Source organism: Hyphopichia burtonii (assembly GCF_001661395.1).
Source record: "Hyphopichia burtonii NRRL Y-1933 unplaced genomic scaffold HYPBUscaffold_2, whole genome shotgun sequence".
NCBI lineage: Eukaryota > Fungi > Ascomycota > Pichiomycetes > Serinales > Debaryomycetaceae > Hyphopichia > Hyphopichia burtonii.
The window spans coordinates 968112-992092 of NW_017963729.1; the positions used below are offsets into that span (position 1 = coordinate 968112).

At 36.5% G+C, this 23981-nt stretch overlaps 10 protein-coding genes across 10 annotated transcripts; 4 read left to right on the forward strand and 6 right to left on the reverse strand.

The window, feature by feature from the left end:
* Positions 1 to 792: 792 nt before the first annotated feature.
* HYPBUDRAFT_104941 (uncharacterized protein) lies at positions 793 to 2604 on the reverse strand (the record flags this gene model as incomplete). Its single annotated transcript, XM_020218382.1, has 1 exon — positions 793 to 2604. A coding segment is annotated over one exon (1812 nt), but the record flags the coding sequence as incomplete, so codon positions are not given.
* Positions 2605 to 3092: 488 nt separating this feature from the next.
* On the forward strand, positions 3093 to 4931 carry HYPBUDRAFT_4841 (arginine--tRNA ligase; the record flags this gene model as incomplete). Its single annotated transcript, XM_020223463.1, has 1 exon — positions 3093 to 4931. The coding sequence occupies one exon, from the start codon at positions 3093 to 3095 to the stop codon at positions 4929 to 4931; it is 1839 nt and encodes a 612-aa protein (XP_020077833.1).
* An 860-nt stretch (positions 4932 to 5791) lies between these two features.
* On the forward strand, positions 5792 to 6853 carry SIZ1 (SUMO ligase; the record flags this gene model as incomplete). Its single annotated transcript, XM_020218416.1, has 1 exon — positions 5792 to 6853. A coding segment is annotated over one exon (1062 nt), but the record flags the coding sequence as incomplete, so codon positions are not given.
* A 3502-nt stretch (positions 6854 to 10355) lies between these two features.
* Positions 10356 to 11164, reverse strand: RPB7 (DNA-directed RNA polymerase II subunit). Its single transcript, XM_020220837.1, has one exon. It carries the CDS (start codon positions 10960 to 10962, stop codon positions 10441 to 10443), a length of 522 nt encoding a protein of 173 aa, XP_020077835.1. The 5' UTR covers positions 10963 to 11164; the 3' UTR covers positions 10356 to 10440.
* Positions 11165 to 11396: 232 nt separating this feature from the next.
* HYPBUDRAFT_152095 (mitochondrial 54S ribosomal protein uL13m) lies at positions 11397 to 12017 on the forward strand. Its single transcript, XM_020220838.1, has one exon. It carries the CDS (start codon positions 11433 to 11435, stop codon positions 11955 to 11957), a length of 525 nt encoding a protein of 174 aa, XP_020077836.1. The 5' UTR covers positions 11397 to 11432; the 3' UTR covers positions 11958 to 12017.
* Positions 12018 to 12096: 79 nt separating this feature from the next.
* Positions 12097 to 16057, reverse strand: HYPBUDRAFT_152096 (DNA-directed RNA polymerase II subunit RPB2). Its single transcript, XM_020220839.1, has one exon. It carries the CDS (start codon positions 15984 to 15986, stop codon positions 12282 to 12284), a length of 3705 nt encoding a protein of 1234 aa, XP_020077837.1. The 5' UTR covers positions 15987 to 16057; the 3' UTR covers positions 12097 to 12281.
* A 259-nt stretch (positions 16058 to 16316) lies between these two features.
* MRP20 (mitochondrial 54S ribosomal protein uL23m) lies at positions 16317 to 17232 on the forward strand. Its single transcript, XM_020220840.1, has one exon. It carries the CDS (start codon positions 16337 to 16339, stop codon positions 17204 to 17206), a length of 870 nt encoding a protein of 289 aa, XP_020077838.1. The 5' UTR covers positions 16317 to 16336; the 3' UTR covers positions 17207 to 17232.
* A 183-nt stretch (positions 17233 to 17415) lies between these two features.
* Positions 17416 to 20071, reverse strand: HYPBUDRAFT_4847 (NAD(P)-binding protein; the record flags this gene model as incomplete). Its single annotated transcript, XM_020223464.1, has 2 exons — positions 17416 to 18220; positions 19203 to 20071. The coding sequence occupies 2 exons, from the start codon at positions 20069 to 20071 to the stop codon at positions 17416 to 17418; spliced, it is 1674 nt and encodes a 557-aa protein (XP_020077839.1).
* Positions 20072 to 20288: 217 nt separating this feature from the next.
* Positions 20289 to 21764, reverse strand: ISN1 (IMP 5'-nucleotidase; the record flags this gene model as incomplete). Its single annotated transcript, XM_020220041.1, has 1 exon — positions 20289 to 21764. The coding sequence occupies one exon, from the start codon at positions 21762 to 21764 to the stop codon at positions 20289 to 20291; it is 1476 nt and encodes a 491-aa protein (XP_020077840.1).
* A 175-nt stretch (positions 21765 to 21939) lies between these two features.
* RPS42 (40S ribosomal protein eS4) lies at positions 21940 to 23249 on the reverse strand. The gene has a single exon (XM_020220841.1). It carries the CDS (start codon positions 22767 to 22769, stop codon positions 22035 to 22037), a length of 735 nt encoding a protein of 244 aa, XP_020077841.1. The 5' UTR covers positions 22770 to 23249; the 3' UTR covers positions 21940 to 22034.
* Between the last annotated feature and the right edge of the window lie 732 nt (positions 23250 to 23981).

Genomic DNA, 23981 nt, shown 5'->3' on the forward strand with positions numbered 1-23981 from the left:
TAAGTATTGACAAAAAAAAAAAAAAAATAATAATGAAAAGAAAAACTTTACCAATTTACAATTAACTTTACAATACAATTTACAATTTAAAGTACAATCTAGAGTACAATTCACAGTACAATACCTGCAAAACACAACAAGATCAAAGAAAACTCCAATAAACTATCAGAATACGAAAGGGTAGGCCAACAACAAAACCTAATTTAGATTTGTAACCGAATGGAACTATCATTTTTCTCAACTCCAACGCGTTGATGATGGAAAACTCCAACGCGCTAACTTGCTTAGACCGCCTTCTTGCAATTCTTGGGCGATGCTTCGTCTAAAACGCTATTTCAGATTGAGCGTTAATTTATCTACAAACAGCACTGGTTTAAGGTGCCGTACATCGATTTTCTCTAAATTACCCAACGTGAATCCAGAACCACATATCCCGTATATATCAATGGCCCGTGATATTTGTTTGCTTCGTATTTATACCCAACTTTCCGATTGGCTTGCAAATGGGCTTTTGTTGAACCCACCCCTATGGGGGTATAATCGGTCTTCAAGCGGGAGGAAGGCTTCTTTTTCGCGATTATTTTATCCATCTTGTTCTGTGCTTTAGATCATAGTATTGTCATTGCAATTTAGTTCACCCAACTGTCAGTCCGGGCTAGTATGCTATTCCTCTTGTAAACCGTATGGGAGATCCGCCTTTTGGTTTAGCAGCATGTGCGTTTTGTCTCACGGGGCAGACACCCGTACACACGGGGAAACTGTATGGGCATGTATATCGTGTATTTGCAATGATTATAAATCTACTAATTGGTTGGATGGAAGATCAGATGATTCTTCGATTGGCGGGCTTTTGCATTCTTGATACTCTTTATATTTTTGCAAGAACTTGTGTTCTTCGTTTTCGAATCGGGTCTGCAAGTAGTTGACTTGGGGTAAACTGGAATCGGCATTAGAGTCTTCGACGTAGATTAAGGTCAATCCGTTAATTGAGGAAGTGGTGTGGTTGTAGACTACTCGTTGAATTTTTTCAAAATCTTCCATTTGCACAATGTTATAGTCAGTAACCTTATTATTGTTCAGAAACTGCTTACTATACGCTTCATAATAAAACCAAGCATCTTGTTGTTTGAAGAAATAACGAGAATCATCTAGAATAACTCCCTTTAGCTCGTATTTGGCTAATGGAGGGTTTCCCAGTTGATTATAATGGTCAACTATATTTTGGTAATTTCTAATGTCTGTTTTATTCATCAATTCTCGAGATTCTTCTTGTTTAGCCCCATTTTTAGCCCGTTCATCTTCCATATTAACCCGTAAGTTCTCTAAATCTTGATATATATCTTCATTCACCAGTTTTGCTAGATAATTTAACGATTGTTTCAAAACCTGATCGATCTTCTTCCCTTCGAAGAAGTTCATTTGCAAAATCTCTCTAGTCAGGTTTTTACGTGCTTCTTCATGCTTAACTTCTTCTGCTCGTAAATCCATTACACTTGATATACATTGGCTCAGATATATCTGCGGGTAAAACCATTCATCCAAGTGAATTGGTTGGCTTGGTAATTCATCAGCCATATTAATATCGTCGTCATCCCCATCTCCAACTAAATGGAAACTAACCACTGGACTGACTCTTTCGTATTGCATATACCCTAATTTTTTAAAATTAGCTTCCCAAAATAACTGATTCAAAGTTCCATATAGCGTTGATGATCTGGAATCATTATCAATTTCAACTAAGTATAATCCACTCTTGACATTATCAGCAATACTCTCAACCATCGACTGTAATAATTCTTCAATCTTATTATAATTTGGAGAGTCTTTACCAACAACTAAATTATAATTATAATTAAGTGTTTCGTATATTCTCAATACCACTTCATCAACAGTTTCAACCTCAGTAAGCTTTTGCTTGAAATCTTTAGGTACGTTCTTAATCAATTCATCAAAATTAATATACTGACGTTTCCCATCTCGATGATTTATAACGTAAAGTAAATATTGAACCTCTTTCAAAAAATTATACGCTTGTTCAATATCGCCACCATTCTCTTTATCTTCTTCATCGTGTTTCTCTTCCAAATCAATCATAATCAACGAATAGAACTTTTGACTTTGTCCCAATATTACCAAAACCGGGATCAAATAATTCTCCAAGTATTTCTTCTTACTCAACACTATCGCAGTAGGGACCCCTTCGTCCTTGGTTTGCTCATACAACCGTTCCTCCAACATATTGGCTTCTTCCACTTGCGGGTTAAGCGCTGGTATGGAGTCATCCTCGATATATTGGTAACTTCCATATTCTTCCACCGGTACTTGTCTATATTCATTAAACTGGGGAATATCCTGTGCATTCTTAACATTGACCGTGTCCCCCATATAGTCATCGGCTTTCTCATCTCCTTCTTCGTCAGTTGGTGAGTTCACCAATTGCTTTCCCTCCTGAGTGGTTTCCGGTGCTTCTGTCTCAATGGGATCTCCAAATAAGTACCCGATTGCTCTTGATACGTCCCCTTTAGTAATATCGAGTGCTTCTTGTGCTTGCTCGGGGCTGAACCCCATCTCGGTAAGTCGACTGATATTCTCCAGCATATTCACTAATTGATCCTTCTTTCGATCCTTGACCGCAATTGATCCTATACTTTATCTTCACTGAAAACCTCCCTTCAATTGGTTTTTTATCGTGATGGGTTTTTGTAAAGTGCACTCTTTTACCAAATACCATCTTGCGTTTGACTACTTATAGATGCTATACACGGACTACATTGCAATTAAATCCAGAGCAAAAACCGGTCAAAGTAAAAACAATCCCACCCGCTAAGGGCCCAGTTGCAAAAATTATGACTCAACTACGAACTGAGCATAGCACCTGCTTTTAGTTTTGTTCATTCATTTTGAGAGCGAAAATTTTTTTTTTTTTTTTTTTTTTTTTCAGGTATCATTAGAAAAATCTGCTATCTCATCTTGAAGATTCGTTGATGAACTATATAAGACACCAGGCTTACTATAGTTTAAGAACTTCATTGTTGTGTGCTCGCCCCGTCTTGTATCGTCGTCACTTACTAGATCACTCGTCGTTGTTCAGAATGTCAGCTGCTGCCATCCATTCTACTCCTTCAGTCCAATCCATAGCTGAAGGATTATCAAAATTAGGTTTGGAACAACCAGAAACTATTAAAGATTCCAATCCAGACTTTAACATCTTGGATGTTTTGAGAAACTATATTACCACTGAATTGCATGCAGTTAGTGGTGTTGATAAGGCCATCATTTTTGATGCTTTAAACATTCCTGCAACTTTAGATAAAGGGGATTTACTTGTTCCATTACCAAGATTGAGATTGAAAGGTATCGATTTAAAAGCTAAAGCTATTGAGTGGTCTGAAAATTTCAACAAGGGTAAATTTTTATCAGAAGTTAGACCTGAAGGTCAATTTTTGCAATTTTACTTCAATAAATCTCTTTTATATAATACTGTTATTAGAGATACTTTATTGAGAACTACTGAATATGGTGCTTTACCTTTAGGCGTTGGTAAGAAAATCATTGTTGAATTTTCGTCTCCAAACATTGCTAAGCCTTTCCATGCTGGTCATTTAAGATCAACCATTATTGGTGGGTTTTTATCTAACTTATATGAAAAAGCTGGTTGGGATGTTACCAGAATCAATTATTTGGGTGATTGGGGTAAACAATTTGGTATTTTAGCAATTGGTTTCTCTAAATACGGTAGTGAAGAATTATTAGCTAAAGATCCAATTAATCATTTATTTGATGTTTATGTCAAAATTAATAAAGATATCACCGAAGAAGGTGAAGATAAAGAAGATGGTACCAATGCTAAAGCTAGAGACTATTTTAAAAAAATGGAAAATGGTGATGAAGAAGCTTTAGCTATCTGGAAAAGATTCAGAGAATTATCCATTGAAAAATATGTTGATACTTATGGTCGTCTTAATATTAAATACGATGTTTACTCTGGTGAATCTCAAGTTTCTCGTGAAAGTATGCAAAATGCTACTCAAATCTTTGCTGATAAAGGTTTAATTCATGAAGATAGAGGGGCCAAATTAATTGACTTGACTAAATTCAATAAAAAATTAGGTAAATGTTTAGTTGAAAAATCAGATGGTACCTCATTATACTTGACTAGAGATGTTGGTGAAGCTATTAAACGTTATGATCAATATAAATTTGATAAAATGATTTATGTCATCGCCTCTCAACAAGATTTACATGTTGCTCAATTTTTTGAAATTTTAAAACAAATGAATTTCCCATGGGCTAAGAATTTAGAACATGTTAATTTTGGTATGGTTCAAGGTATGTCCACTAGAAAAGGTACCGTTGTCTTTTTAGATAACATCTTGGAAGAAACTAAAGAAAAAATGCATGAAGTCATGAAAAAGAATGAAGATAAATATAAACAAATTGAAAACCCTGATAAGATTGCTGACTTAATCGGTATTTCTGCTGTTATGATTCAAGACATGCAATCTAAACGTATTAATAACTACGAATTTAAATGGGATAGAATGACCTCTTTTGAAGGTGACACTGGTCCTTACTTACAATACGCTCACTCCCGTTTGAGATCAGTTCAAAGAAAATCTAACATCGATGAATCTAAATTAGCTGATGCGAACTACGACTTATTGGTCGAACCATGTGCTGAAAACTTGATTAGGACCTTGGCCCAATACCCAGATACCATCAAGAAAGCCTTGAAAAATCACGAACCATCAACTATCGTCACCTACTTATTCAGTTTGACCCATATTGTCTCTCAATGTTACGATATCTTATGGGTTGCCGGTCAAACTGAAGAATTGGCTACCGCTAGATTAGCTTTATACGCTTCCGCTAGACAAGTCTTATATAACGGTATGGTCTTGTTAGGTTTGACCCCTGTTGATAGAATGTAAGAATGTATATATATATATTAATTATAAACTTATTATCTAAAGTATTATCTTCATTTTCGTAGTGCCTCCGCTTACAGAGTTTTCCACCTTACATAGATCCCCGAAATACCCTGCTGGCTTAACACATTCTAAATTCATGAAAATGGTAAACCACTAACCGTACGCTGTTTCCAGTGAACCAAACTAGTTAGACGGTTGTAACGAAAATATTGCTTTCGAACCTCCTAAAAATAAGTGAAGATAAACCCTACAGCTGAACTAACCTGGAGGACCCACAGCAAAGTGATATTTCATGTTTCTTGATGTGTATTTCCTTGGGAATCTTAAGTTTGCAGCTCTTTTATCTAGAAGAATAGAAAAAAAAAAAAAAAAAAAAAGAAAAAAAAAAAAAAAAAAAACAACAGAAGACAAGGAAAGAGGAAAAAAAAAAAAATAAAATCTGAAACATTAAGTGGTTGGCAAACAGACGTGAATAACTTCATTGAATAGGTATTTTACTAACGTCACATTTCACTAGATCATCAAGGGCAGTGGTTCTATTTGAGTACGCCTTTTAATTTTCAAGCTTTTATATGAATATATTGTCATCAGTCCAAATTCTTTCTCTATTGCACATCACGTATTGATATTGGAGTAAGATGAGTACACCAGCGATCCGGCAACTAGCGTTGTCAGATGCTGAGTTCGATGATACCAAGAACTTGTTCTCCCAAATGAAATTAACAGAATTGAAGAAAATGGCTAAAGCGCTTGGTCTAACCTTGCGAGGCAATAAATCCGACTTGATGGGGAGACTTAACACTCACTTTGATGGCGGGAAAGAATATGGAGATGGTGTTCGGTTATTGGCCATGCGGACCATGGCCTTGAAGGTAGTCAATGGGGTAGACATTCCAGATTATAATCAACTAACTCAAGCCTTAAAAACTGGCGCATTTAACTATACAAATATTCCCAATCAATATTCGAATAATCCACCTACTAGTCATCGTAATACCCAATCACAATCACAGCCAACTGAAAAGCCTAAGAAAGCATCTTCTTCCAAGTTTACAGGTCCTGTATTACTATTCAAGCCAAGCCCATTTTACACCCAGAAAAGATTAATTCGAATAGACCCAAATTACGTTAACCCATGCGTGCCAAAATCTCAAAGAAGCACATTCGAATCCTCCTTTGTACTTACCAGTGAAGAACAGGCGATTCTAAGATCAAAACCATCGATGAAACTTTACTTCTTTTCCGGTATGACTACACAGAGCAATTCCGATATTGATGTTCAGTGGCCTCCTCAGCTTGAAATACGCTGTAATGGGAACGTCATTAAAAATAGTGTAAAGGGGTTCAAAAACACAGTGGGTACCGATTCTCCAGCCGATTTAACGCCTCTCATTCACTCTGGATCTAAAACTAACAATATATCCATGCTTTACAATGGTGCAACCGAAGGTTTTCTAACGTATCTCTATATCGTTGAAACAAGAAAACCCGAAGACATATTACAGACTGTCCTTAAACATCCACATATCCACAAAAGTAGTACGGTGTCAGAAATCAAGAAAAGTTACCAGGATGCCGATGGTGATGATTTGGTCATAGCTCATTCTTCATTGCCCTTGAAATGCCCTCTTATATATAAGAGACCAAATTTTCCGTCCAAAGGTATATTTTGTCAACATTTGCAATGTTTTGATTGTCTTTCCTACTTGCAACTTCAAGCAACCATTCCCTCGTGGAAATGTATTATATGCTCGCGTCCATTACACCTAAAAGATTTAGCCATTAGTGATTATCTAATGGAAATTTTACAAAAAACTTCCGAGGATGTGGAACAAGTTGATTTGAAACCTGATGGCTCCTGGGAAGCAATTCATGAAGGAGATGAAGATACCCAACATAAAAGCTCGAATGAAAATAAAGCTGCCTCACCTAACAATGTTGAATCCGTGAGCAATGAGCAAAAAAAACAACTATCTCCCCCTTCCCCAATAGTTATCGAACTATTGCTGGAAACAGATGATGATGATGATGATGATAGGGATGCTATGGCCGCTCCCCAGACCATTAATAATTTTATTCCACCAGTTGCTGAGCCTAACCAATTAGATGCCCCTGCTGCTGCAGGAATAGTAACTGGTCTGAATGATACCACCCCTCGTCAAACTGTTCCTCTGACTTCTCACATTGACCAAATGATGGATTCCGGTCCAAATTTGGATCAAGACGGAACTAATTCTATACATGATGAAGCTCCCACATCGACTCATGCGTCAAATCCTATTTCTAATAATGAAACCCAAGCTCTTCCTATCCCATTTTCGGACTCAGCAATACTACAGGATATGGCACAGGATATGGCACAGGATGGGACAGAAAATGAAAGCCAAGCAGAATCAAACGACAATATTCCACTAGCTGCACTCCATCTGGCAGATAGAACTCGGCCCCCTTCTACTCGAACCAGCTCGACCAGGCCAATGTCGACTGAACTATCTTCCCAAACAATTGCCAGTGTATCCTCATATCCGACAATCGCTAGTGCACAATCAGATCAAACAATCACGAGTACAACATCAGACCAAACTATTTCGAGTGATCATACAATTTCAAACGTACCATTGAATCAGCGAAATACGAGTGGGCCATATGCAGCAAACAATAGTAACCCTTCAGAGCCCTACAAAGCATCAGAAAACACCATTGCAAGTGTTTCATCAAACCAGCAGGCCGATTCAACAATGCAATCTGAGAGATCTGTGGCTTCAAATTCTCCTGAAGAAATACCACTGAGAATTCATGAAAGCTCAAGGGAAACTTTAAGAAGATCAGATGGTCATAATGGTGCCAGTTCATTACAACAAAACCAAATACCAATGGTTGAGCCCCAGCCAACAATTCCAAGGTCACAATCAGTAAGTAACTTTCGCGAAGCTAATCCACATCAGGATCTATTGGTGCAAAGATCTAATACAACACCGCAAAACCAGCATAAACAGAGGGGAGTTCAAAATGTGATTGAAAAAAGTACTTTAACTGGTTATGGCTCTTCGCAGCCTTCAAGTAAGGAAACATCAAATTCAAATAATCAAACCTTTTCCAATACTAATGTTCATCACCAGAGTACGAATATCAATGCGGTTAATTCAAGCTCTTTTAATAATGTTGGTAACAGTCACCCAGTGCCAGTTCATACAACTTCATCACCTGCAATGCTGCCATCGGATTCGAATCAATTTCCAAACCCAATAAGGACATATGGAAATAATCAGTATTCAGACTTTCCTTATGGTCAGGCTCAAGCTGTATCGAACAATCTAAGAGAATTCGAAGATTTTCGCAAGCTCGAGGAACGAGCTGCTCAATTGTCAAATACAGTCAGCAAATATGCTCTGGAATTAGAAAGCACGAGACAAAGAATGGCATTTTTCAAGGCTCAACTCGAAGCTAGGAAAGGTTCTTTGCCGCAAAACAATCCTGCCCCTGCTATGCGGTCTCCAACAACCTATGATCAAGCGTATCAAACGGAATATAATAGGTTATTAGTGCGACTGGAAGCAGATCACCAGAGAATGCTAAATGAAAAAGCTAGATTACAACTGACCTTCGAACAAATAAGCAGAATGGAACAGGTGATGTCACACCCTCAACAGGCGCTGTTGGCATCAAACAATAATGTCTCACCTAATCTTTTTCCAAATAACATTGCTTCAAGATCTTTTGGGCCAAAAGCTTTAATTGAGAATTGGAAAAATATCGAGCTTGGGTCTATTGAATGGATTAACAAATACAAAGGATGGGTACCTCAGGATGATACGACTCGGAAAAACTATCATACAGCTTTACAACAAGTAGTACAACGTTTGATTTCCGTACGTGCACAATTGTCATCTCTAAACGTGCCACTTGTTCCAATATATAGAGATACCTGGTTATTCAAAGTGATGGAACCTGTATCAGTTCAAGCAAAAAATCGGACAAATACCTTGAATGAATCATCTTTACTTGCGCAAAGCCAACATTCCCAAACCCAAAATCCCCAAACGCCAACTGCAAGCACAACTGCATCTTCAAATTCAGTAAGTTATAATGGTCAAGACTCTCCGGTAGAGCACCAACCAATCCAAAAACAGTCTCTTAATGGTAGTCTGTTGTCTAATCATGAGACGATTCGCTCGGAGGAAGCTTCCGTTAATACTGATAATGGAGCAATAAATAGTGGCTCTCATACGCTCCAAGACCCAAATAGAACTGCTGAAGAAGGGCAATCTAGACCTACTGCTCTTGATCGGCCACCATTGGAAAATGTATCGAGCCTGTCTTCACCTCAAATAGTACCGGCTCTGACCAATAGCCAGAATAGGCCAATGCCCGTCTCCACTGATTCGGCAGCTTCGCTAAATAGCAAAAATGATAAAATACCTGAAAACAGAGGGCTTCAGATTTTTGCCCCACATTTACGAGAACAAGAGCGCCGGAAAGAGTTACTTTCTAGGCAAAAAGAGGATTATAACAGGATGAGAGAAAATGCTTTTGGAAGAAACAGATCAAGTGAAACCATCGTAAGTCAAGCTGGCTCTCCATCGATAGCAGATAGCACTACTGTCTCTCTGGGAGCAGATCAAATTACTGCGACTCCAATTTCGTATGTAACTACAAATAAAGATAATTCAGCTCCTTCGGTTGTTACAGAAGCGGGATCTCCAAGTAATAATGAAAGGATGACGGCACCAGAAAAACGAACACAGTCAAACGATGTACCTCTCTCTGAGCCATCTGTTATGAAAACCCCGAACAAGCCAACTGCATCAGAAGATCGCTCAAAGATTTCCGAGAATGAAGCACGTTATTCACAGTCTGCTTTTGATCTCATGCATAATGCGATTAACAAGCAAAAAGCATCTAGTAAGATTAAGGGCATGTTGAATATTGAGGTTTATGATAATCTTGTGAACTCGTGTGACCAATCTAAAGTCCAGGCAACATCAGTGTCACCATTAAATTTCAAAGTAAGTTCAATGACATTGGAAACACCGAATTCTAAGAAGCGATCATTGTCAAACCCGGATAAGATTGACAAAGTGTGGAACAAGCGTATGAACAGTGATGATAACAGATCCGGGGCTAATTCGAGTACGGCCAGCGTTAGAAATGACTCGACTGTGGCTAACAATGAAAATTCAAATGACCAAGAGAGTGAGGTACCTGCTCGAGCACCTAACGGAAACCAAGAAAGAAGAAGAAGCAGCGATGCTAATACAAGCTCTTTTGGTGGTGGCCAGACTCTCGATAAAACTCTAGCACGTAAGATCAGTAATTATAAGCTCAAGTTTGATCCTAAATTAATTGATCAAGATGAGATTATAGATCTCGACTAATGAGAAGTTCTCTTGTATATATACAATGTAAAATAGCATTATTATGATTCGAAAATTAATGTATTGATTTTTTACTGAAAGTTTTTTGATCTGGAAAATATATATAGTACATAGTTTTGTTTTATTATGATTATTTACATAGGACTTGGGCCTAAATAATCTTCTTTGATACTACCAATGGCATAAATTTCGTTAACATCGGTTCTTGTACCTACTATCTTCAATCTAACTCTGGATCCCTTTTCTATATTTTCTTCTGCACTCACATAAGCCGGGGGGTTAGCAGATGGGTTGAATCTCATATCGGAAGGAATCAAATGAGTACTTACAAATACCGATAAGGGACCTACGTCAGCGAAAAATCCCATTTTATTGACTGTTGTAACAACTGCATCGACAACTTCACCTTTAAACGGTTTCCAAACCACTGCTCTATATTTTACTTCGAATTCAGCCATACCGGAACCTGGAATGATTCGACCTTTACCCACGTCAATATTCATGCAATCTAAAACACATACTATATATCCAAATTGACCTGTACATGTTCCCTCCACATCACTAAGTAATTTATCTCTTAAATATTGATTCATCTGTGGACCAAAATACGATGGATGCAAAGTTAGATTTAACGCTAAATCTTTCAAGAAAAACATGATTCTTGAACTCTAGTTATGATTGTTATGTGTGTGAATTGTTCTGATGGTTTCTAAAATACCAAACTTGTGTGTTATCTCGTTGATGATAAATGATGGACTAAAGTCAAAACGAGCAGTCTTTTCAATGAAAAAATTTGAACTTAACACTCTCCCCAAATAAGTATTAATACGAAGCTTGCAAAAACAGTATGGATTACCCCCAGCTAATAAAGTGTATGTATATATAAAGATCGCCGTGCTTTCATGGAGTTGGAACTTTTCAAAATTATCAACAGTTCATTTTCCATGCGAACGAAAAAAAAAAAATTTAGAAAAAATGGGAAAAACGCGACATTGTAGATTTTTGCGACATTGTGCGACATTATCTCAATTTTTCACATCGTTCTTCAGTTTTTTTTCACTTTTGGCTTTAATTTTGATCAAAGAAACAGGCTATTTTGATTTAAATTAAGCATAAGTGATAGACCATGTCCCAGAGAATAGGAAATTCGGTGGTGGCCATGACAAGGGTGTGGCACCACGTTGATGTTGCTGCAGACCAAAGAACTTTAGGTCGTTTGGCTTCTAGTATAGCTACTACCTTGCAAGGAAAACATAAACCAACATATTCCCATAATAACGATCACGGTGATTACGTGGTTGTGACTAACTGCTCGCATTTGAAGGTCAGTGGTAATAAAATGAAAGAAAAGACTTATTGGTCTCACACCGGACGTCCAGGGTCTTTAAAATTAGTTCCTATGGAAACCATGATTTCAAACAAAGGATTTGGAGAAGTCTTGAAGAAGGCTGTCAAAGGGATGATTCCAAAGAATAAGTTAAGGCTTGCTAGATTGGACCGTTTGAAGGTCTATGACGGTGATGATCATCCATATAAACAGAATTTAATTGCATTTGCAGATGAAGTACCGGATATGAAGAGGAAATTAGCTAAACTTAACGAGCAAGAAGCCCAACTTAACGGTCTTCGTGAAAAATTTGTTAAAAACTAAAATATCTTATGTATATAATTAAATAATCTTTGTAAATAAATTAAATTAGGTTAATTCGTTAAACTTTCAATCGATTGTAACAGTTTGAAGCATAAGTATTGCAAAATTGTTTTATTACAAAAGATATGTATATATATATATATATAGGTTTTTAGATACTTTTGACTCTTCTTGTTTGAAGGAATCAAGAAACGAAGGAAAAAAAAAAGATTAACAAACATTAAAAATTATAGAATACAGATAGATAAGTTTTTTTTTTATTTGGATAATTTGAGTTCTCTCAAAATATTATCTCAATGTCACCCCCAGGGCCAACGGTAGTCACTAAACACGTATACTTACACCAGATCTTTCAGTGTATAATCTTGGTGATATATTCATGGCCATTAATTCTTGGAATAATAATTTAGCAGCATAAGGAATATGTATTTGATAAATATTGGTTTTATTTTTACAAGAACGACATTCAAATTGATTCTTTTTCAAATTTGCAATAACAGACATTAAACCACAAATACCACAGACATGGACTCTAAAAGCATCTGATGCTTCCATTAATCTTTCCTTCAAGAAACCTGCTGCCCCGTGAGCAATCATACAATCTCTTTCCATTTCCCCGAAACGTAAACCACCATCTCTAGATCTACCTTCTACCGGTTGTCTGGTTAAGACTTGAACTGGACCTCTTGCTCTGGCGTGAATCTTATCGTCGACCATATGTCTTAATCTTTGATAATACGTTGGACCAAAGAACACTTGTGCCATTAACTTCTTACCAGTGTGACCATTATACATAACTTCGAAACCTCTGGATTGATATCCATGTTCTCTCAATAATTTAGAAATGGCTTCGGCAGTAACATCAGTGAAAGGTGAAGCATCACCTTCAAGACCTGATAAAGACGAAACTTTGGAAAGTAAACATTCAATCAAGTGAGCAACTGTCATACGAGATGGAATAGCATGTGGATTGATAATTAAATCTGGAACAACACCTTGAGCTGTGAATGGCATATCTTCGTGCCTATAAGTAACACCAATGGTACCCTTTTGACCATGTCTAGAAGCAAATTTATCACCAATTTGTGGAACTTTGGTGGTTCTCATTCTAACTTTAACAAATTTGGCACCATCACCATTAGTGGTTAACAATACTTGATCAACAATACCAGATTCAGTACTTCTTAATGGAGTGGAAGCATCTCTCTTGGTATGATATTGAGTTCTTTGACCTAATTCTTCAGTGTCTGGAGGAATTGGAGTAGTCTTACCAATAATAATATCTTCACCACTAACTCTAACACCTGGAGCAATCAAACCATCGTCATCTAATTTTTCATATGTACCATGTTTTAATCTCAAAGTGTCAGATCTTGATGGTTTTTCGAAAGTTTCTAAAGCTTTCATACCTTGTCTTTTTTCCAAATCCATATATGATCTGAAAAACAAAGATCTGAATAAACCACGATCGATAGAAGATTGATTCATAATCATAGAATCTTCTTGATTATAACCCGAGTAACATGCAATTGCAACAATGGCATTCTGACCGGCTGGTAATTCACGGAATTTCAAATGTTCCATTGCTCTTGTAGTAGCCAAAGGTTTTTGAGGATAATACAAAATATTAGCCATGGTATCCATTCTAACTGCATAATTGGTCAAGAAAACACCCATAGCTTGCTTACCCATAGCAGATTGATAAGTATTACGAGGAGATTGGTTATGATCAGGGAAAGGAATAATTGAAGCGGCCACACCCAATATCATTGAAGGATGAATTTCACAATGGGTAAATGTATGTAAACTTCCACTGAATGTAGGTTTAATTCTTTTAGCAGGATCTTGTTCTTGTTCTTCTAATTGTACTTCTTTTTGTTGAGTTTCTGATAAAGAAGTCTTACTTGCTTCTAAATCTTCTGGAGTCATTGCAATCATAATAGTTTCTTCTTCTTCTGCATCAACATATTCAACAATACCATCACTAACTAAAGACGACCAAGTGTAAGCGGAATCAGCAGAATCTTCATCATATTCATCGTATTCAGAATTAATTAATTTGTGAACATGTTCCTTTTGTAACTTAAGATCACCTTTAGTTTCTGAATCTGGATCATCATCAACAATAAATAATGGACGATAAACACGACCAGCATCAGTGAAGATCTTGAATTCTTTTTCTCTAATATCTCTAATAATAGAAACTTCAGGAGAAATATCACCTCTTCTTCTTAAATTACGCATAGTATCAACTAATTGTGCAGGTTCTCTGTGAGTACCAACCCATACCCCGTTAACGAAAACTCTTGTGGAATCGGGAGAGTTGGAAGGAACATAGTCTTCCAAAGGTTCCATACCCCATTCTTCTAAGAAATATGAAATTGGTTCTGAAGGAGTACCCACAGAAATACAAGTCATCAAAGATAAATTTTTGACCAAACCACACGCTTGACCTTCAGGGGTTTCAGCAGGACAAACAAGACCCCAATGGGTATTATGTAATTGTCTAGGTTTGGCTATTTTACCATCACGACCAATTGGAGTATTAGTTCTTCTTAAATGGGATAAAGTAGATGAATAAGTATAACGATTTAAAACTTGAGAGACACCAGCACGAGAACTCATTGCCTTTTTCTGTTCACCCCAGTTACCGGTAGCCAAAGAGTAACGTAAACCATCAGTAATGGTTTGAGATTTAACAGCTAAAGTTAAGTTAAATTCTTTATCATTTTCAACACATCTTTGCATATAATTATAAATATCCTTAGTTAATTTTTTGAATAAAATTCTGAACAAGTTTGCTAATAAAGGACCGGCTAAATCCAATCTTTTTTTACCAAAATGATCTCTATCATCAGGTTCTTTTCTTTCTAATGCACATAATAATAATCTATTGACCATATAACCTAAAAAGAAAGCTTTTCTTGTTTCAAAACCTTCTTCTTGAGTAATATTTGGTAATAATTCTTTTTGTAAGATATCTTTAGCATATTGAATACGTTTTTCTCTTCTAATACCCAAGACACCTCTTCTACCAATAAAATCAAGGGCAACTTCACGTTCTTGAATCACGAAACCTTCTTCAACACAAGGTTTAAGCATTTCTAACATTTGCCAATCATTAGCATCATAACAAATGTGTTCTAAAATATCACCATCAGGAACAACACCCAAAGCTCTGAAAACAATAACGATTGGAATATCTTCTTTAATATAAGGTAAAGTTGCCTTAATGGTTCTACCAGAAGTACCTTTATCATCTCTACCATATAATTTGATTTGCATTGAAGAAATTAAACGAGAACCTTTTTCAAGAGCAGATCTAATTTCGGCAATATGAGATATTGGAGAAGGAGCAGCTTTTTTGAAAACTTGAACAATATTAGCAGCACTTCTTTCTTGAGCAATTAAAACTTTTTCAGAACCGTTAATAACAAAGTAACCACCCATATCATAAGGGCATTCTTTCAATTCATAAAATTCATGTTCTCCTAAATCACGTAACATACAAAATTTAGATCTCAACATAATAGGAACTTTACCTAAATAGACCTTAGTTTGAGGTTCTTCATCTTGAACTTTTTCTTCTATCCACTCTAGTTCATTCTCTTTTCTATTATTATCATCTGATTTGAATACTTTCTTGGTCATATCAACGTATAATGGTGATGAATAAGTCAAATTACGTAATCGGGCTTCTTGAGGGAACATTGGATGAGTAGTACCGTCACCTTCAGTTTGGGTTGGTTTAGAAATATAAATCTTACCAAAAGTAATCTCATAACGTCTATTTTCATGATCATCTTCCGAAGTATGTTGAGCTGGTTGATCTAAAATTAAATGAGAATCTTCCCAAACAAGTTCTTGGATTGTTGTTTCAATAAATTCATCAAACGAATCTAGTTGTTGTGACACCAAACCTTTTTCTTGGAAAAATGATGATATAACAGTCCAACAATCTTCTGGTGTAATGCTATTGGAGTCATCATCATACATATAAGGGTCTTCAACCGCTTGATCTTGTGACATGATCAACGTATGGTTCTCTCTAAACTAGGGGGCGTTGGCGTAGCTGACTTAAAGAAAGAAATGTGGATGATTCACCGATGGGTATACGGATAGGGTGCAAAGGTTAGATGGATGTGGGTTCGTTAATGATGTTTTGCCTTCTGATAATACTAATCTTTTCATTTTTTCATTTTTTTCCATAACAAAAACACCTCCAAAAGCGAACAGAAGAAGAAAAAAAAAAAATCAACAAAGCCGGTGCTTGCACGACATTTCCACTCACAAAATTTTCAGACTAAAAAAAAAAATGAAAAATGAAAAATGAAAAGTTCATCTTTTTGAAGTTTACCACGGCTTTTGAAGGGGTTAAAATGAATAGAAATATAGGTGTGGTGAAGAGCATATGGAGTGGCGTGTCCAAGAGACTTGTGCATTACAAAGTCACTCCCAAAAACTATCCAAAAGTGAATATAAAAGACGTTGAACTTGAAAAACCAAGATACGGATTCAGAAAGGAGAGACCAGCATTACTTTCACAAGAAATCACCGATACTTTATATCCATCGGCAGATATCAAGCAGGCGTACCTTGAAGCCGGAAAGCCTGTTCCAATAAGATACAGAAACAATAGTGATTTGATTGCCAAAAGACATTATGAGAATTATAAAGAAGCTATTGCAACTGGAGAAGCCCATTTCAGAATCGGTGAAAATGAAGTTTATTTACCAAAGGCAAGGGTTGTTTTATTGAAACCAAGTGCCAAACATACCCCATATCAAGCTAGATTTTTAGTTCCAAGAAATTTCAATAAGATGGATTTAAGAGATTATTTATGGAATCTTTACGGCTTAAGAGCATTGAATGTTACTTCACAATTATCACCGGTTAAATTAAGTAGAACTGGGGCAGATTACTCTACTTATAGAAGACCACAAGTTAAGACCATGACTATTGAAATGGATGAACCATTTGTTTGGCCAGAACATGCTAAAGAAAAAATTGATCAATATACGAAACAAGCCAAATCTCAAAAAGATGCTATTAGAAAGAAGGCACTTGGTGGTATGCAAGAACTCAATGAAAGTAAGGCATTTGACGGGTTATATAAGAGACCAGAATTGGTTAACACCTTTGTTCCCAAGAGACTTAAGAAACAAGGATCCTCAATTGTTCAAGATTATAAAAAACACTCCGAATCCAAACAAGATAAAGAACTTCTTTCTAACTATCTTGGATTATAAATTTCCTCTTCATGTATATAAGTTACAAATATAAATTTAGATTTAAATCGACCAATGTATCAAAGAAAATATAAAATAATAAGATAAAATAATAATATAAAATAATAATAATAGATAAAAGTTTAAACAACCATCAGAGAACTATAAGGAAATAAATATCATACCATAAATTTGACGATAACATAAGAAATAGAGAAAGGGAAACTGCTTTACCATAACCAACCACGTTTGACTTCCGCACCAGAGGTAGAAGCACTTGATTTCTTAGAATCGTCATTAGGTTTATCGATAACATCGTATTCATCTTCGACATTTGATTCCGGAACCGGTTTGGCTTCTTGGGTTGCCGGGGCTTGTAAAGAAGGCACATAAGACTTCACCGAGTTGAAAACATTGCTGAATTTCAGAGCTGCTGGAGTGTTAGCATCCGTAGAATCCTTTTGAGCAAGATTCAATAATAAACTAAGATAGTACATCAAAGTACCGGCATTTGTTTGGATTACTTGTTTCAACTTATCAAAATCAGCCGGGGTATTGTCCTCTTCCCCCAACCAAGAATCAAGCAATGGTCTCAAATACAGAAAGTAAATTAGCCCACAACCATCGTTGGTGAATTTTAACCATTGACTTTCAATATCAATCGAATTAACTTCAATTTTTTGAAACTTGCTTGTCAATATTGGCACCATTAACCAAATTGAAAATCCTAGGCGAATCAAAGAATAGCCAGGCAAGTAATACAAAAAAAAAACCGTTTCCACCAATTGGGCTGACCCAAAAACCAACCAGTACACTATCCATTTCTGTAAAGTGATCAATTCATATTGTAATAATCGTTCTTCGTAATCAATTGGTTCGGCTTGTTCTCCGGTGGCCTTCTTGAACAAACTGTTTATGGGTACATTAAACCCAGCAATATTGACATTTGAGGCTGCAATCCGATTGGAATGCGAAGTATACTTTTCAAAAGCACGATAAGTACAAATTATTGGCAATAACAATCCAATTCCATTACTATATGGTTAGTACATACCCATTGGGCTAAAACAAATGTAAAACGTACTTGATCATTCCAAACACCATGGCAAGAAAGTTGGTAGTCAATCGAGTGAGAGTTCAAGTATAACAAGTAAATAGTTCAAGTATAACAAGTAAATAGTTCAAGCAAATAGTTCAAGTAGAGGTAGTGGTGATAGCCAGTAGTCGTCCAGACTAAGTAAAAGAAGTAATTGGAATTCGATAAGAGATTATCTCGTTTCTAAACCCCATACTACGCAATCTTTTTTTGACCTCGTTTTTTTTTGTTTTGTTAGTGGTTCGGAGGGGGCAAAATCAAGGGGTGTTGCGGGTTGCGATAAACGTTTACTTACAAAGATAGCCACATACACGGTTGGTGTATGGGTGTGTTCTTGTTGCAAAATATTCACTTATATTCAACATTTAGACAACTGCTCAATTATATTCAACATTTAGACAACTGCTCAACTATTTATATTCAACATTGAGACAACTGCTCAACTATATTCAACATTTAGACAACTGCTCAACTATTTATATTCAACATTGAGACAACTGCTCAACTATATTCAACATTTAGACAACTGCTCAACTATTTATATTCAACATTGAGACAACTGCTCAACTATATTCAACATTTAGACAACTGCTCAACTATTTATATTCAACATTGAGACAACTGCTCAACTATATTCAACATTTAGACAACTGCTCAACTATTTATATTCAACATTGAGACAACTGCTCAACTATATTCAACATTTAGACAACTGCTCAATTATATTCAACATTGAGACAACTGCTCAACTATTTATATTCAACATTTACTGCTCATCTATTTATATTCAACTGTTCGTGTCAGTAGAGAAAACCCTTGTTTTCGAGTTCCTCGATGGTCCATGTGTAGAGTCTGTCGGTGTAGTTCTTGTCGTGGGAGGCCTTCAGGGATTTTGCATCGGTGCCTCCGGTGCTGAAATACCTACAATTGTCATTCTCGATGGTCAAGCCAGGATCCATGGCACCCCTCAACGTAGCCAAGGCACCTTGTTCAGTCGAAACCCCGGCAACTTTACCAATGGCCCAGAAAGAAGACTTGAATAGAAACCCAACAACCGGAACGTTGGACCAGTACTGGTATAAATCAGTAATGATGATCCCTGGATGAACGCTCAATCCCAAGATGCCGGGATTTTCTTTGGCAAACCGCTGGATGAACTGAATCTCGGCCATTTTGGATTTACCGTACCTGATCCAAGAATAGCAAGCCTCCGGCTTCTTCTTGATCAAGTCGCCCGGTTCGTATCCGTTCGTGAAAGACGCATGGGCCAAGGAGGAAACAAAAATAACCCGGGGTTCAACCTTGCCTTCTTGTGCAACTGCCTTCAATTCAGCAAGTACTTTAAAGCTGAGTAACGCATGACTCAAGTAGTTGACCTGATACTGAACGTCATAGCCATCTTTGGTCTGTTCGAATGGTACCGCCATAATACCAGCGTTATTGATTAAAATGTGTAATTTGGACTCCTTTGCTTTGAACTCCTCTGCTCCCTTGACCACAGTTGATAAGTCTTGCAAATCCATCTTAATAAAATGCAACTCTCCGACAATTTTTTTGCTAGATTGCTCTGAAGAGTTTTCAATTCGTTTCTTAGACTCTTCCTTTATATCCTCCATTGCCTTTAACACCTTGGATTCAGTTCTTCCAGCAATGTATACAACATACCCATGTAGGTAAAGATGCAACGCAGTATAGTACCCGATACCGGAGTTGGCTCCGGTGATGAGCACAACCCGGCGATCCACTGAAGGATCAAAATATTCTCCGGTGCTTGGATCAAAAAATCCCATGATCTCTGGTTAGTCAGTACAGTAGATACCTGGCTCAGAAGTGAACAGAGCGTTCAATCCAGAGAGTTCAACGACTTTAAGTATCGCACATTTTTCGTTTTTCCGACTTCTTATAAGTGCATGTGGAAATTTTATAAATCAAAGCAAGACTCCTTGAATGCTTACATATTACTTTAAAAGTTTATTCTAATGTATTCTAATTTATTGCTTAGTCTGGTTATAAAGATACTCCAATTTCATGGAGTAAATCATCTAGGATGGCAACCGTTTCTTTAGGATTTGCAATCCAAACCGTACAGGCACTCAATCTTGCTTTGAAATCGTTTGCACCCAATGAAGCAAATTGATCCCCGATGTGCAAACTTTCACTTTTTTGAATTGGACAAATGTGATTATACTTTTCGTCTTTGCATAAATATTTTTGCAAACATTCAACTCCGAGACTTTTATCACCAACATCGACCCAAACATCTCTGCCCCCGTTAAAAGCACAGAAATTGATTTTGGATCCTTCATTTTCCGGTTGTGAATCAATGCTAGTAGTCGGGACTCCAGAATCGCTTTTCTTGCGCAATTGGATTGGTATTAAATTATGATCGTACTTATTAGAAATCTCGGTCAATTTTAAAGAACACGATAAGACAATTTCTTCTAATTGTTCACGACTAATTTCAAAACCGGGTGCTGGTATAATTCCGATCGATCTTTCTTTCTTTATAATTGTAGTCTTTTCGTCAGAATCTAAATTAAATTTTCTACGAAGGTGAATCAAATGTCTGTGGATTAAATTCATAATAAAGTTAATTTTATCTTTACTCCAATTCTCCATAACTGATAAATACCACTCATCACCTTCGATAAACTTTAAATTCTTCATTTCATTGTTATAACGAAATAAGTAATTGGATTCTCCTCCCATAACCAAAAAGTTTTCCTTTTGATGCGGACTCAATACTTTTGACTCAGTTACTGCATCTATTAAACCTTTCAATCTTTCGTAGTACTTTGGTACTCCTTCCTGGCCGGGATACCCGGCAGCAGTAACAATTGCAACAAAAATGTCTAACTCAAGTAGCTTAAGTAATCTTTTAACCACCGGTTCATTACCAGTTGATAATGATTTTCCATCGTCATATAGGGTCACATCCCCGTCAAATGTAATCAATTTCAATTTTGTACCTGAAACGTCTCCATTTTTATAAATTTTACTTAATGCAAGTATTTGAGCAGTACTTAAAATCGATCTAATATCATTAAAACTTGGACTTACCAATCTTCTCTTTGATATTTGTTTTCTGTCATCTTCAATTAAAAATGCTTTTCTCAATGGCAATCTAGTATAAAACCTCCCAACTGACGGTACTACTTGTCGTAATCTACTAGCTGATACTTGACCAGATCCCTTCTCAATTTCTAGTCTATCAAGTAATATGGTATTATCAATTAATAACTCAACATCTCCAAATATCTCTAAATACCGTTTTTGGCATTCTTTGGCAATTTCTTCCTCATTGGATTCGATATACTTTTCGTATTTTTCAAAATCGTTGTAAATTGGACTGATCTCGTCACCATAATTGTTAACATCGGCATGTAATACAAATGGAACTGCCAAAAGACCCTTGATCCACTCAATGAACTCGTCTCTTCTATGGCTCTTAAGAGCATACTCCACTCTATATCTTGATGTCATTTCCAATCAATTGAAACTCTTGATTCTAACCTCAATTGAATACTTTAAAGCAACTTTATCTTCGAAAAGTCCAATATTAATACAAATACAAAACTCCTCTCGCACGTTGATCCACTACACACCCCGACAAAACTAAAAAAAAAAAAAAATCGTTATCAATAACTACATCATCGAGTTCGATAAATTATTAAGTCTATTGTACAAATTAGAGAAATCGTTAGAAGGATAAGATTATATATTCATTAGCTAGTTAAGCATGCAAGAGCCAGCTTATAAACCTTGTTGAGCTCTTCTTCTGTCACGTTCTTCAGAGATGGATAATTTAACACCTTTACCCTTTGGTAAAGAAACATGAGGTCTAGCGGCTTCGTTACCAATGATGAAAACGTTACCTAATCTAGTGACAAAAGTGTTTTCCAAAGAATCTTTGATGTGGACTAAATCGAAACCCCCTTCGTGTTTTTCTCTGTGGGTGATAACACCGACTCTACCCAAGTTACGACCACCAGTAACCATAGCTAATTTACCGGTATCGAATTTCAAGACATCGGTAACTTTACCAGTAGCCAAGTCGATTTTAACGGTATCGTTAGCTCTGATAACTGGATCTGGGTATCTGATAGTTCTACCATCGTGGGTAACAATGTATGGAATACCTCTTTTACCTAAAGCAACCTTCTTAACTTTACCTAATTTGTAAGAAGCTTCTTCAGCGGTAATTCTGTGAACAGCGAATCTACCTTTAACATCGTAAACTAATCTGAAATGTTCGTTGGTAGCTTCTAAAGTGATGACATCCATGAAACCAGCTGGGAAGGTAGCATCGGTTCTGACTTTACCATCGACTTTAACGTGTTCTTGCATTAAAATAGCTTTAACTTCTCTACCGTTTAAAGCATACTTCAATCTGTTTCTTAAGAAAACAACCAATGGTAAGGATTCTCTCAATTTGTGTGGACCAGCAGATGGTCTTGGGGCGTAAGTACCGGACAATTTGTCCAACATCCAGTGGGATGGAGCTGCTAATCTTTTCAAGTGTTTTTGTCTATTGGTTGTTAGTATATTGTTACGGTCTACGAGGTATAGATAAAGGTAGCATGATAATCGATGAATAGGTGAATGGTTAACCTGGGCAGAGGTCTTGACAGAAATGATGTTATATTTTCAAAAATCAAGCCTCTTCTCCACTGTACGAAGCTGACAATTGAAAATTTCAAGAAACAACTTCGATGAAATGAACATGCCGCCGCCTGCTTGGGGGAACGCTGATTCCTGCACCAACAGACAACCACTCAACTATCCAAACAAATTATCATGACAAGGCTCCCATCCAAGCCAAACTTGATCCGAAGAAAAAGATGACTGGTGTCGATTTACAGAACATAAAGTTCAAACGATGATTAGAGTTTCCAATAAACATTGTACTCCTCCTATAGTTTTGCCTTTGCTAGCTACCATTATCCTTAACCTCTAGAAGTTAAATGATAATAATAAGACATACGGGCCTCTTGCCATTTTTGATAATAGTTTGTTTAGTTAATTAAGAGAAGAAGGTGAAAATTGAAATTTTAATGGATGCGCTATCATTTATATAATAGTTGAAAAATGCGAAAAAAAAAACCTTTCAAGACCCAAACGGTCAAGAGAAAAGAAAGTGCGTGTGAGTGCACGTGACATATAGGGCACAAGCCCTTGTTTTGTTCGAAGACTGTAAACCACCCAAACACTTGTCTAAGAGCATGATCAAGTTGAGTAGCACATTAGTTTTGCAGTAGTAAGCTTTATGCAGCCACAGGTTTCGGTTGATTCCTTTGTCTGTGGGGTAAACCAAGAACCTTTAGTGTAATTTCGTATAACAATTGAAAGAATTGGGAGTAAAGTTGGGAAAACCATGACTGATTGTGCACCAAGTTATTTTCAATGTAAGATTAACCAAAGGTGTATTATGAAAAGGATAGAAGACCTTATTGATCATATTGTTCTCCACATATTTGGAAATTGCTGTGAAAAATGCAAAAAATAATCCTCAAGGGTAAGTCGCAAATTCACTGATAAGCAGACAGTTTTATTATGTACCTTTACTCCTCACTACAGCATAACCCTCTTTATCTTTGTCTTGTTTATTGTTACTGCATCAAGTATAGAGTCTTTGTTGATACCGTAAATGTACAAATTATAGGAGTGCTACACTAGACAGTACTGATCAAATTTCATTTG